Raw genomic sequence first — 12,963 nt, 5'->3', positions numbered from 1 at the left:
GTTTCTGAATATAGCATCATAACATCATAACTATCATACCATCATATACCCCGCTATAACACCACCTTCTACCCCTCCAAAACACACACATCCTCTCTACAACGTGACTATACGTCTTCTGGAAAGGAATAGAAACCCAACCAAAAGACCTACCGGTGATCGTAGTAGGAACCTGCCCCCCGTTTACCTCTCCAAGCAAATCATATCCTTTTTACCTCTTCCCGCCCAATCTTTTTGGGTCATCGGTGAAGCTCCCCCCGCCGTTAGTCACCTGCTGCTTTTGCCATATATCTACCCAGATCCTCTTTTTCTCCTTCCTTTCAACTGACTGAAAACTATAATCAGCCTGTCCAATTCCAACATGCCTATTTCTAAGATCCACGCTCGCTCCGTGTACGACTCTCGCGGCAACCCCACCGTTGAGGTGGACGTTGTCACCGAGACCGGACTTCACCGCGCCATTGTCCCCTCCGGTGCTTCCACTGGTTTGTGTTCCTTGACTTCTGGACATTGAAAAAGAAGATCGGACTAGATTGCTAACATTGACTTCCTAGGCCAGCACGAGGCCGTTGAGCTCCGCGATGGTGACAAGACCAAGTGGGGTGGCAAGGGTAAGTGAAAAGAACCCGGTTGACACATCAACAAGTAATCAGAAACTGATATCTTCATCTCAATTCAGGTGTCCTCAATGCCGTCAAGAACGTCAACGAGGTCATTGGCCCTGCCCTTATCAAGGAGAACCTCGATGTTAAGGAGCAGGCCAAGGTCGACGAGTTCCTGAACAAGCTCGATGGTACCCCCAACAAGGGCAAGCTCGGTGCCAACGCCATCCTCGGTGTCTCTCTGGCCATTGCCAAGGCTGCCGCTGCTGAGAAGGGTGTTCCCCTCTACGCTCACATCTCCGACCTTGCCGGAACCAAGAAGCCCTTCGTCCTGCCCGTTCCCTTCCAGAACGTCCTGAACGGTGGCTCCCACGCCGGTGGCCGTCTCGCCTTCCAGGAGTTCATGATCGTTCCCGAGTAGGTCTTCCAGCCTCAAAACGCATTGCAACTAGAAACTGACCGAACATAGCACTGCTCCCACTTTCTCCGAGGCCCTCCGCCAGGGTTCCGAGGTCTACCAGAAGCTCAAGACCCTCGCCAAGAAGAAGTACGGTCAGTCCGCCGGTAACGTCGGTGACGAGGGTGGTGTCGCTCCTGATATTCAGACCGCTGAGGAGGCTCTTGACCTCATCACCGATGCCATTGAGCAGGCTGGCTACACTGGCCAGATCAAGATTGCCATGGATGTTGCCTCCAGCGAGTTCTACAAGGAGGATGCCAAGAAGTACGATCTTGACTTCAAGAACCCCGAGAGCGACCCCACCAAGTGGCTCACCTACGAGCAGCTTGCCGACCTCTACAAGTCCCTCGCTGCCAAGTACCCCATTGTCTCCATCGAGGACCCCTTCGCTGAGGACGACTGGGAGGCCTGGAGCTACTTCTACAAGACCTCCGACTTCCAGATTGTCGGTGATGACTTGACTGTCACTAACCCTCTGCGCATCAAGAAGGCCATTGAGCTCAAGTCTTGCAACTCCCTTCTCCTGAAGGTCAACCAGATCGGTACCCTGACCGAATCTATCCAGGCTGCCAAGGACTCCTACGCCGACGGCTGGGGTGTCATGGTCTCTCACCGTTCCGGTGAGACCGAGGATGTCACCATTGCTGACATCGCTGTTGGCCTCCGCGCCGGTCAGATCAAGACCGGTGCCCCTGCCCGTTCCGAGCGTCTTGCCAAGCTTAACCAGATCCTCCGTATTGAGGAGGAGCTTGGCTCCAACGCTATCTACGCTGGTGAGAAGTTCCGCACTGCTGTCAACCTGTAAATGCAGCCTTTTGGCAGCATAGATCGGGCCGGATGAGGGCCCATCAAAAACGATGGTTTGATGATCTACGGAACTATCGTCCATGATGATTATGAATTTAATAAGATCTTTTTCAATGAAAACAAATTTCCACCATTTGATAAATTAGAAAACAAGTAGTAAAGGAAGAGTAATCCATGAAGAAAGATCATGCTCATCGGGCATTCAATGCCCGAGATCACGTGCACATCCCACCTGGGGACGATAAGTGTGTCCCACATAAAATTTCCCTCGCCCCTCCATCCTTTGCTGGGTCCGATTGTGTTGGCTTGTTCCTTTTAGCCTTGCGTATAGCGCATTACGTTCTTTCACTTCTCTAATACCAACGAGGTCTTATATTGCTCAAAATGCCGCCTTCCAAGTGGGGTATGTTATTATCCTTGTATTCTCGCCTTCCATAAAGATTGCCACAATTACTTAGCGCGTGTTCCGATCCGTGTTGCTGTTGCTAATCCTTTGATTTCAACACAGACGAAGAAGAAGAGGAGAGCCCCGCGCCTCCTATCGTTGCTGCGCCCCGTCGCCGCTTCGACGATGAAGAGGAAGAAGATGTAAGGCAACACAATCTCGAACCTGCCCAGCAGGCCCTCACTTTCGCCCCAAGTCCAACAAACTAACCGAACCCGAATGATAGGTCCTTGACTCATGGGATGCCGCCGAAGACTCCGAGGTAGAGCGTGAGAAGGCCAAGAAGGCCGCCGAAGCCGAGGCCAAGGCCAAGGCCGCCGCCGCCGCCAACAAGAAGACCAAAGCCCAGCGGATAGAGGAGCTCCGGGAGCAGCGCCGACGCGAGGGGGACGGCGACGAATCCGAGAGCGAGGATGAGGCAGACCGCCGCGCTCGTCTGCGCAAGACGGAGCAGGAAGCCGATCTTGCCCACGCCGAGGATCTTTTCGGCTCTGTTGATGTCAAGCCCAACAAGGGTGCCCCCAAGGCCGTCGTTGTCAGCGACTCAGCCGACCCCACCAAGTCTGTCGATCTGTCCGCCATGCCGCTGTTCAAGCCCGTCACCAAGGACCAGTTCACCCGCCTGACCGAGACCCTTGTGCCGCTCCTCACCCCGCACTCCAAGAAGGCTCACTACTCTCTCTGGACGCAGGACTTCACCCGTAAGCTTGTGAAGGATTTGCCCAGTGCTGAGATCAAGAAGATTGCTAGTGCTCTCACTACTGCTTCCAATGAGAAGATGCGCGAGGAGCGTGCTGCCGACAAGGGCAATAAGAAGTCCAAGGCAGCGAAGACCAAGATCTCGCTGAATGCTAGCCGCGACCCCCATGTCGATAACACCAACTACCAGGGTGATGATGATCTTGGGGATGATGACTTTATGTGAATGTGGATACGGACGACTAGTCTCCATTTGAATTGTTTTGCTTTCCCCTGGATTTGATCCTTGAAAATACGCATTTTAAAGGAAGATCGTAGATCTTCTTTTAACCCTGCCTCACCTATATGCAGGTTATCTCTACTGGGTCCAATGTCACCCCTTCTTATTTTTTATTTTTTTCTTCCTTTCTCTCAATCCTCGCTCTGTACATCCCCTTCTATCTCAAATGCTTGCGTACAAGTAACCTATAGAAAGACCCAATCCATTCCGATTATTATATTACCTCACATACATGAACTCTAACATACACAGCTAAAAATTACTCATTAATATTGAAAGTTAACCAAAAAAACGCCTTACTCCTAACCATCGACCTAGTCTCTCGGCTTTTATTAAGCATCCCAAGCTGTCTAGCCTCCTGCTCAATATCCACAACACCTCCCGCAAGACCAAGATATCCCTCATCATCCAACGCAAAAGGAGTGGACTTGACTATATGCATTGCTTTCACCTCCTACATCCCGGGGGTCTTTGGGATATATCGATGGCACGGAGTCGGATACAGTTTAGGGGGCAATCGAGAAAAGCTTCCCAGACAAGATTCTAATCCCAGTGCATCTGCCCAATCTCTACTTGCGTGATAGGGTCCGTCTAACAAAGCGATATAGCCATGCATACTACAAATGTATGTAATGAACTAGGATTCTCTGGCTTGGACATGTGGCAGTGTCTTAACAGACATGCATATGTGAGATTTCCGGTCAAGCTTGGTATATGTACATGGACGTGCATACTTCGCTTCATTTGCATGGAGCGAAAAAATAAGTCTGTCTACGGTCTATTCAAAGTACCATGTTCTTCTAACCATCTGCTAGAATGATTGGAACCATTTACCATCGTCGTAAGGATCTCATCTTCGGCTGGAGTACTAGAAGAGATTGACAACAAGAGCATGCATTTATCCCAGCTATTGTCAAGAACCAAGCAAACAAATGTGAGCCCAAGAGCCCTGGTGGGGCTTTGGGACAAACATAAGTCAGAATCAAAGTCCAATTGACCCAATATCTCCTGTCGATTGCTTGACGCGCGGCAATCCTAGACACACTCGATTGATTCGACAACGGATGTAGGCATTGTGCATCCGGGCTAGCTTCTTCCCACTACGTCCCGTATGCATATGTTTGCCCTCTAGCTATCTTAATCTCTAAATCCACAGCTGATAGCTTTTCTAGACGAATCGGAATCCAAGGGAGTGGATCTCAGTGCACGGGTTAAATACAATCGAGTGAGTCGTCACGGTTGATATTATATCGTGAATAAAGGTTCTAGACGAATCCATGTATATATCGGAACGATATTGATATTTATGCCCTATACAATCCATATTTAAATATCCAAGCACAGACTCCCTATAAAATCCATCTAAATCGCCCCAGACACAATATCTAGTGCAACGAGCCTTACTAGACTATACCCAACGCGCAACACCACAGAGATCCATGGATATACACACATGCGGGAATCAGCCAACAAAACCAATCGCAGTACGACAGAACACCTCATCAACCCCCAAGCCACCATTCGTCAACAATACCGCCTTGCCCTCGTGACGTTCCCGGCCTTCCTATCACCACACCAAGTTCACATGCATAACATGCTTGCCCACCTGCTTGGCTGTTATATTTTAGCAAGTGCCCGGACCCCTCCTGTGGCGCTCAACACTTTCGGTTTCGATTGGTTGCTCTTGATTTGTGGGAAGACGTGTGTTTTGGTTGAGTTCACTTCGAGGATGGGAGATAGCGGGTTGGGGGTTAGAGGTTCACTGTCCCCGGTAGTGTTGTTGTTCGGCCTTTGGGTCTCCGACGAATCGCGAATTGTTTGAGGGACGTTGGTCCCCGATGATGTTGGTTCTCCGTCTTCGGCGCTTGATGGGATGGCGTCTTCTGTGGCGCGTTTTTTTTGGTTTGGGATTGTCAGACGTGGTGGTGGCTTTGCTTTGGAGTTTGATCGCGTGCCGGTCTTGTTCTAGTGATGAGGCTTAGATGTTTTGAGTTGATGGTGATAACTTTAGGTAATAGAGCTACTGAGGGCAGACAGTGGAGATTTATAAACTTTGAAGCGTTTAAATGCATGTTAGTTTACAGATTTCTTAAAGCTTTTGGAACTAAGAAACAGACCACTCCGTGCAAAGGACTAGTAACTACTCTTGTATCGGCTCATACATCATGAATACTGGTAAAAGGGGAATCATTGGCTACGCAAGCATCCCAACACAGGGTGCATGTCAAATAAAGAAGCTTGGAGTGGAATGGAAAATTAACACATTGAAACGTGCCGGAGTGGGAATAGAGACAATAAAAGAGAGAGAAATTTCCACTCAGCCCCTTTTCTGCTCGCGTCAACCGAATATCAAACTCCGCCGGCCGACCCACACGGTCCCGAAGACGTGCAAGATATCTGCCGGTCCAACCCAGCGCTGCAGTGAAAACAAAGAAGCGACTTGCATAACAACGTCCAGGAATAAATGCGAACGCCCACCCTACCAAACGGCATACGGCTCGTCGCGACCCCTAATGTTCCTTTAGGCTTCAGTCTCGGCGGGCTTAACCTCCTCGGGCTTCTCCTCAGCGGGAGCAGCGGCCTCGGTGGAAGCGGCAGCAGGGGCAGCGGGCTCCTCCTCAGACTTCTCCTCCTTGGCGGCACTCTCGCCCTCGGTGCCCTCGGATGAGGTCCAGAGGGTAAGGTTATCGCGCAGCAGCTGCATGATCAAAGTGCTGTCACGGTAGCTTTCCTCGGAGAGGGAGTCGAGCTCTGCAATGGCATCGTCGAATGCCTGCTTGGCAAGGTGGCAAGCACGATCAGGGGAGTTGAGGATCTCGTAGTAGAAAACGGAGAAGTTCAGGGCAAGGCCGAGGCGGATGGGGTGAGTGGGGGTAAGTTCGGTCTGGGCAACGTCGGTGGCGTTCTGTGACACGATCAACAGCTGTTCATTGAAAAAGAGAAGGCCTATGACAATAAGCCGAATGAGGGTAATTTACCTTGTAGGCCTCGTGGGCAGCAGTGGCAGCACCCTTGCGCTTGGAACCGGAAGCGAACTCGGCGAGGTAGCGGTGGTAATCGCCCTTCCTATTTAAAAAGTCAGCACAATGTCACAAACCGAGGAGTCTCCGAAGTAAAGTTGGTTGGGGTGTAACCCACATCTTGTAGTAGAAGACCTTGGACTCTCCAGTCTCGGCCTTGGGGATGAGAGCCTCATCAAGAACATCAAGCACATCCTGGCACACCTGCTCCAGCTCGGTCTCAATCTTCTGGCGGTAATCGCGGATGATGCCGACGTGCTCATCGGAACCCTTGTTCTCCTCCTTCTGCTCGATGGAGGAAATGATGCGCCAGGAGGCACGGCGGGTGCCAACCACGTTCTTGTAGGCGACGGAAAGCAGGTTACGCTCATCGACGGTGAGCTCACCGCCAATCTAGATATGTGTCAATCGCGAATATCCCAAAATTAATCCCGAAGGTGATGGGAAGATGATGGTGTCATACGTTGGCGACTTCCTGTTCGGCGATTAGCATGGATTCCCAGTAAACAAGATGAGGGGGTGCGACTAACCTTCATGAAGGTGACCATTTCTGAAAAGCAAGGAGCGACACGTCAGCATACGCATTCAACCAAACAGTCGCGTGTCAACTTACCATCATAGCGCTCGGCCTGCTCGCAGAGCCGCGCGAGGAACGTTTTGCTGGTGAGGGGTCAGTCATGTCGGGTCATGGGCATCAGAGATAGGGGCAGCAATAGACATACTTCTCACGCTGCATAGTAAGGATATTTGTTAGCCCAGTTCTTATCGACAAAAATTCCAGATGGGGGTGAACTCAGACGAGGATGGGAATGTGGGATTGCGATGGCGGTGACAACTCAAGAGAGCGCCCGATAAAAGGGGATGACAACGTACCTCAGAACCCATTGTGAAATTGAATCGAGATGGGTGGTTAGAACTTGAGACTTAAAATTAAAATAAAGAGATATGAAGCGCGAGATGCAGAAGAAGAAGATGGGTAGGGACGACCAAGTGGGGGGGAGAGAGATGGAGTGAGGTGAGTTGGGGGGATTTGAATCATAACAATAATACGTTGTTCTCTTGTACCCGGTACCTAGTTCCCCCTATTGTGGCACCGCCCTGTGAAAGTACTCCGGTACTTGGGCCGCGGTCCAGTATTCATCTTACCGTCGATCCCCTTAATAACTGATTGATTTGCGCGGGGTGGGGTATATCTGACTGTATTTGTTACCAAGCACTGCTAATATTAGACGGTATTCGCTCTCCTTTCAGGAGACATGGACACGTGGATCAAATAGCAATATATGATATTTGGCTTGATTCTACAGCTGACTTGTACCTAGGTTTCCCTTCTATATGTCTATGGGGGTCATAATACCTTGTCCTAGGGACTGCAACCGGTACTGTTACCTCTGTTGACTCCGAATAATCAGAAAACACACCTACAATTCAAAATTAGCCCTGGAGGTACTGCCGAGGTAGACGAGCCTCTTGATTGTCTACTGGGATATAAAAGGCCCGAAGTCTTGGATGTCTGGGGATGATAATGATGCAAATGTCTTTATGGAATCTTCTAGACAACAAAGCCGGTTATGATGTAGCTGATCAGCCACTCAAATTAAGTCGAGAAGTATCACAAGTCTTCTCCGCAATGCTGTTATTCAAATAATCCCACAGGTTGTAGTACAGTTAGGCTAAAAAATATTTAAATAAAAGAAATGTTAACCTTACTTTTCTTCAGACATTTGCTACTTTTCCCCTCAACAGACACCTTGCTATAACAAGCGTAGATAATATAGTGCCGTTTCCTCCCATCCAAGGGTCTTCAATAAGCAAGTGGGAACTTGCGGTCAAACTATGTGACGCTAACGCTGGAACATGAATTGACCAAGAGTGGGGGATACACTTGGAGTATTGCTTATTCTTAATGCTTGTTTTGTTACTATTATTTTACTTAATCTGAAGGTGCAAGAGACATATAATAATGGACATGTAGAAGGGCACTCCGAACCCCCCAGAGGCGGCTACACTTGATTTCTTGTTTAGTGTCCACATGTCGACATGTTGATCATTTGAACTTGGAACCTGAAAGGTTAGAAGTATCTGATTAATCGTATCGTCCACTTGATCGGTGAACGCACGGCAAACTCTAAGAGACTTGATTTTGTTTTCCACCTAACATGGCTGCCAAAAGCTTGAAATAAGCATTTGGCTGACCTGAAGGACAAGGTAAGCATCTCAAGTGATAAGTATCCATCGATTGTATACAGGTATTCGCTTAAAGGGTATATTACTGAGGGTGGAATAGATGATAAATAGCTAAGTGATGCAACGTGGACCTTTGTTTTTAGTGTCAGCCCTATAGGCAAGGATATGTTAGCGTGCTTATGGAGATGCCCACATTTCACGCATCTAACAGGGACTGTGCTTTAGCCTTGAAAATCTCGGGTCTGCAATTCCCAATCATAAATGGACCGAGTAGATTCGATCAAATAATATCTTGGCCTGGGGATAACTGAATACACGTCAAGAGCTGTAGTCATAGTACAAAGCCTAGCCATAAGAGACTAGTGAGGTGTCAATTAGGTCGATTTAGAAGACTTTGATACCCATTTTGGGCTACGGTGTCTGCAGGCCAACTTGCCAAGACGGACAGATAGGCAAAAAAAAAAATGATGCAGCCTAGAGATGCCCCATAAATCAACCAAGTTGGGGAATTGGCATGACGTTGGAGCCCTACAAGAGGCTCTCCAAATTCACTCCGAGAAGAAAGAATGATATAGTAAGAGACTGACTATGCCAAAGTGAGTCAACCTTAGAAGCATCAAGTATATATTTTCATACTTGAAGTGCCTTTATAATGAATAATAAAAGACACCGAAGAAAAAAATCAAAAAAGAAAAAAGAAAAGAAAAAAAGAAAACATAGCGGAGAATTGCAGACCCGCCCTTCAGCCCTGTAGACCCCCGGGACTTACAGCCCCACCCACCTGAGCACCTGGGCAGGGCAGGGCCCGTGCTTACTCAGCCCCTGGAATCAAATGGATGAGAACACGTTGACTTCCCCCGCTGGAGATTCCCTATTCGGTCTTCGATCTTCATTCTTTCTTGCTTCCCTGGTTTTTTTCCTTTTTTTTTATATCACCTGGCCCTTTCGCTCTGGGCTTTTCTCCTCTTTCCGACTCTGTTACACCGGGCATGTAACTATCTTGACAACTGTCACCCAATTTTTTTTTTTGTTTACCTCAACTATTATTCATCACCTCTACGGCTATCGCAATTGATCCTGTCTATTGCCGTTGAGGGTGTCGCGATCATGGAGAACGCCTTTCTCCGTACTCCAGCCGAATCGCTGGAGCACTTCAAGGTGTCGGAGCAGACCGGTCTGTCGCAGAACGGGGTTGTGAGATCTAGACAACAGTATGGACCGAACGGTAAGTACACATCCCGCCGCAGAATGATGACATCGTCAGAACTGACATCTACTGTTTACTTAGCTCTTCCGGAAGAACCTCCGACTCCCATGTGGGAGCTGATTTTGGAACAATTCAAGGACCAATTGGTTCTTATCCTTCTTGGCTCGGCCGCCGTGTCATTTGTGCTAGCTCTCTTTGAAGAGAGTGACGATTGGACCGCATTCGTGGACCCCGCTGTTGTAAGTACTTGGATATTATACATTCCATCTGCATACCTATGTGTTATATTTTGCTGACCAAGACTTGTTCACAGATTCTTACTATCCTCATCCTCAATGCCGTGGTCGGTGTGACCCAAGAAAGTAGCGCAGAAAAGGCGATTTCAGCTCTCCAGGAATATTCGGCCAACGAGGCCAAGGTTATCCGCGATGGAATGACGCGAAAGATTAAGGCCGAAGATTTGGTTCCCGGAGACGTGATCCAAGTTGCTGTCGGTGACCGTATCCCCGCCGACTGCCGACTGCTCGCCATCCAGAGCAACAGCTTCCGCGTCGACCAGGCTATTCTGACTGGCGAGAGTGAAAGTGTTGCAAAGGAGATCCGCGCTATCAAGGATGAGCAGGCCGTCAAGCAGGACCAGCTCAACATGCTTTTCTCTGGTACCACCGTTGTCAACGGTCACGCTACGGCTCTGGTCGTGTTGACCGGTGGCTCAACTGCCATTGGAGATATTCATGAGAGCATCACTTCCCAGATCTCCGAGCCGACCCCCTTGAAGAAGAAGCTGAATGACTTCGGTGACGTGCTCGCCAAGGTTATTACCATCATCTGTGTCCTGGTTTGGGTCATCAACTATGAGAACTTCAACGACCCCGCTTTCGGTGGCTGGACCAAGGGTGCTATCTACTATCTCAAGATTGCTGTCTCTCTTGGTGTGGCCGCTATTCCGGAGGGTCTGGCAGTGGTCATCACCACCTGTCTGGCTCTGGGTACCCGCAAAATGGCTCAAAAGAACGCAGTTGTCCGGTCTCTTCCCTCCGTCGAAACCCTGGGCAGCTGTAGTGTGATTTGCTCTGACAAGACCGGAACCTTGACCACTAACCAGATGAGCGTCGAGAAGATCGTTTACCTGACCAGCTCTGGCACTGGCCTTGAGGAAATCGACGTCGAAGGCACTACTTTTACTCCCGAGGGCAAGCTCACCCAGAATGGCAAGGTTGTCGAGAACTTGGCTGTTTCTTCATCGACCGTCGCACAATTGGCCGAGGTTAGTGCTCTTTGTAATGCCGCTACTCTTTCCCACGATGCCAAGAGCGGAGTCTTCTCTAGCATTGGTGAGCCCACCGAGGGAGCCCTGCGTACTCTGGTTGAGAAAATTGGATCCACCGATGTCGCCCTGAACCAGAAGCTTTATCGCCTCCCTGCGTCCGAAAGATTGCATGCTGCCAGCGCTCACTACGAGTCCCGTCTCCCTCTCAAGGCCACCTACGAGTTCTCCCGTGACCGCAAGAGTATGTCTGTCCTCGTTGGTGAGGGCAAGGAACAAAAGTTACTGGTCAAGGGTGCCCCTGAAAGCATTCTGGACCGCTGCTCGCACGTTATTCAAGGCGCCAATGGATCTCGCGTTCCCGTGACCAAGAATCACTTGAAACTTCTCTCCGAGGAAGTTATTGAGTACGGTAACCGTGGTCTCCGTGTCATGGCCATCGCAAGCGTTGACGGTATCTCTGGCAACCCCCTCTTGGAGAACGCCACCACCACCGAGGACTACACCAAGCTAGAACAGAACATGACTCTTATTGGTCTTGTCGGAATGTTGGACCCCCCTCGGCCTGAGGTTGCCGCTTCTATCAAGAAGTGCCACGCCGCCGGAATCCGTGTTATTGTCATCACCGGCGATAACCGCAACACCGCCGAGTCTATCTGTCGCTCAATTGGTGTGTTCGGAACTGACGAAGATCTCACTGGCAAAAGCTACACGGGCCGTGAATTCGACAGTCTCAGTGAAAGTGAACAGATGAAGGCTGTCCAGACCGCTTCCCTTTTCTCGCGTACTGAGCCTACCCACAAATCCAAGCTTGTTGATCTCCTCCAGTCTTTGAACCACGTCGTCGCTATGACCGGTGACGGTGTCAATGACGCTCCTGCTCTCAAGAAGGCTGACATTGGTGTGGCCATGGGCACCGGAACTGACGTGGCCAAGATGGCCTCTGATATGGTCTTGGCTGATGACAACTTCGCTACCATCACCGTCGCCGTCGAGGAAGGTCGTTCCATCTACAGCAACACTCAACAGTTCATCCGTTACCTGATTTCTTCCAACATTGGTGAGGTCGTCTCTATCTTCCTGACTGCTGCCCTTGGCATGCCCGAGGCTCTGATTCCCGTTCAGCTGTTGTGGGTTAACCTTGTCACCGATGGTCTGCCCGCCACTGCTCTGTCATTCAACCCTCCAGACCACGATGTGATGAACCGTCCTCCCCGCCGTCGCGACGAGGCCCTGGTTGGCGGCTGGTTGTTTTTCCGCTACATGGTTGTTGGTATCTACGTTGGTGTTGCCACTGTCTTTGGTTACGTCTGGTGGTTTGTCTACAACCCCGATGGACCCGGCATCTCCTTCTGGCAATTGGTAAGTTCATAGCGTTCCCAGGTATTAATTATGTGTTGCTAACATGTCCAATTCAGTCCCACTACCACAAGTGTGCCTCTCAGTTCCCCGAGATTGGCTGCGACATGTTCAGCAACGACATGGGCAAGTCTGCCTCCACCGTGTCTCTTTCCATCCTTGTGGTGATTGAGATGCTCAATGCTATGAACGCGCTGTCCTCCAGCGAGTCCCTCCTGACTTTCTTCTTGGGCAACAATCCCATGCTTATCTACGCCATCACTCTGTCCATGCTCCTTCACTTCGCCATCCTCTACGTTCCTTTCCTCCAGAATCTGTTCTCGATTCTGCCTATGGACTGGAATGAATGGCAGGCAGTGTTGGTAATCAGTGCGCCTGTGATGTAAGTCCTTATTTCTGCTTAATCTTGAAAGAATATCCTACTAATCCACACTCTCAGCTTGATCGACGAGGTGCTCAAGTTCGTCGAGCGTCGTCTCTACAACACGAAAGCCGTCAACCCGGTCGCCCAGAACGGCGTCGCTGGTAAGCCCAAGCGGGAATAAAGGATGGGGCTACATTGGGCGAAAGCCTAAGTAGGACCCTACCTTTCCGGATATCTGCCCGGGCAGAAGTTATCCATGTGTAATA

At 49.9% G+C, this 12,963-nt stretch overlaps 4 protein-coding genes across 4 annotated transcripts; 3 read left to right on the top strand and 1 right to left on the bottom strand.

The window, feature by feature from the left end:
* Positions 1 to 361: 361 nt before the first annotated feature.
* On the top strand, positions 362 to 1,867 carry aspf22 (enolase acuN; the record flags this gene model as incomplete). The annotated part of the gene is made up of 4 exons (XM_056891644.1): positions 362 to 485; positions 555 to 611; positions 680 to 1,019; positions 1,072 to 1,867. 4 exons carry the CDS (start codon positions 362 to 364, stop codon positions 1,865 to 1,867), a joined length of 1,317 nt encoding a protein of 438 aa, XP_056756639.1.
* A 210-nt stretch (positions 1,868 to 2,077) lies between these two features.
* Positions 2,078 to 3,239, top strand: N7537_000585 (eukaryotic translation initiation factor 3 subunit J; the record flags this gene model as incomplete). The annotated part of the gene is made up of 3 exons (XM_056891643.1): positions 2,078 to 2,272; positions 2,378 to 2,457; positions 2,541 to 3,239. The coding sequence occupies exons 1-3, from the start codon at positions 2,254 to 2,256 to the stop codon at positions 3,237 to 3,239; spliced, it is 798 nt and encodes a 265-aa protein (XP_056756638.1). The 5' UTR covers positions 2,078 to 2,253.
* Positions 3,240 to 5,814: 2,575 nt separating this feature from the next.
* On the bottom strand, positions 5,815 to 7,198 carry N7537_000584 (14-3-3 adaptor artA-like protein; the record flags this gene model as incomplete). Its single annotated transcript, XM_056891642.1, has 8 exons — positions 5,815 to 6,198; positions 6,272 to 6,359; positions 6,432 to 6,706; positions 6,777 to 6,788; positions 6,844 to 6,863; positions 6,927 to 6,973; positions 7,036 to 7,043; positions 7,187 to 7,198. 8 exons carry the CDS (start codon positions 7,196 to 7,198, stop codon positions 5,815 to 5,817), a joined length of 846 nt encoding a protein of 281 aa, XP_056756637.1.
* A 2,134-nt stretch (positions 7,199 to 9,332) lies between these two features.
* On the top strand, positions 9,333 to 12,878 carry N7537_000583 (calcium-transporting ATPase; the record flags this gene model as incomplete). Its single annotated transcript, XM_056891641.1, has 6 exons — positions 9,333 to 9,491; positions 9,596 to 9,725; positions 9,789 to 9,946; positions 10,021 to 12,336; positions 12,393 to 12,715; positions 12,773 to 12,878. 6 exons carry the CDS (start codon positions 9,333 to 9,335, stop codon positions 12,876 to 12,878), a joined length of 3,192 nt encoding a protein of 1,063 aa, XP_056756636.1.
* Between the last annotated feature and the right edge of the window lie 85 nt (positions 12,879 to 12,963).

The sequence above is a fragment of the Penicillium hordei genome, assembly GCF_028827395.1.
Source record: "Penicillium hordei strain IBT 12815 chromosome Unknown utg000001l_segment0_segment0, whole genome shotgun sequence".
Lineage (NCBI taxonomy): Eukaryota > Fungi > Ascomycota > Eurotiomycetes > Eurotiales > Aspergillaceae > Penicillium > Penicillium hordei.
The sequence above is the reverse complement of the archived record's forward strand: the minus strand, read 5'-3'. Positions and strand labels throughout refer to the sequence as shown.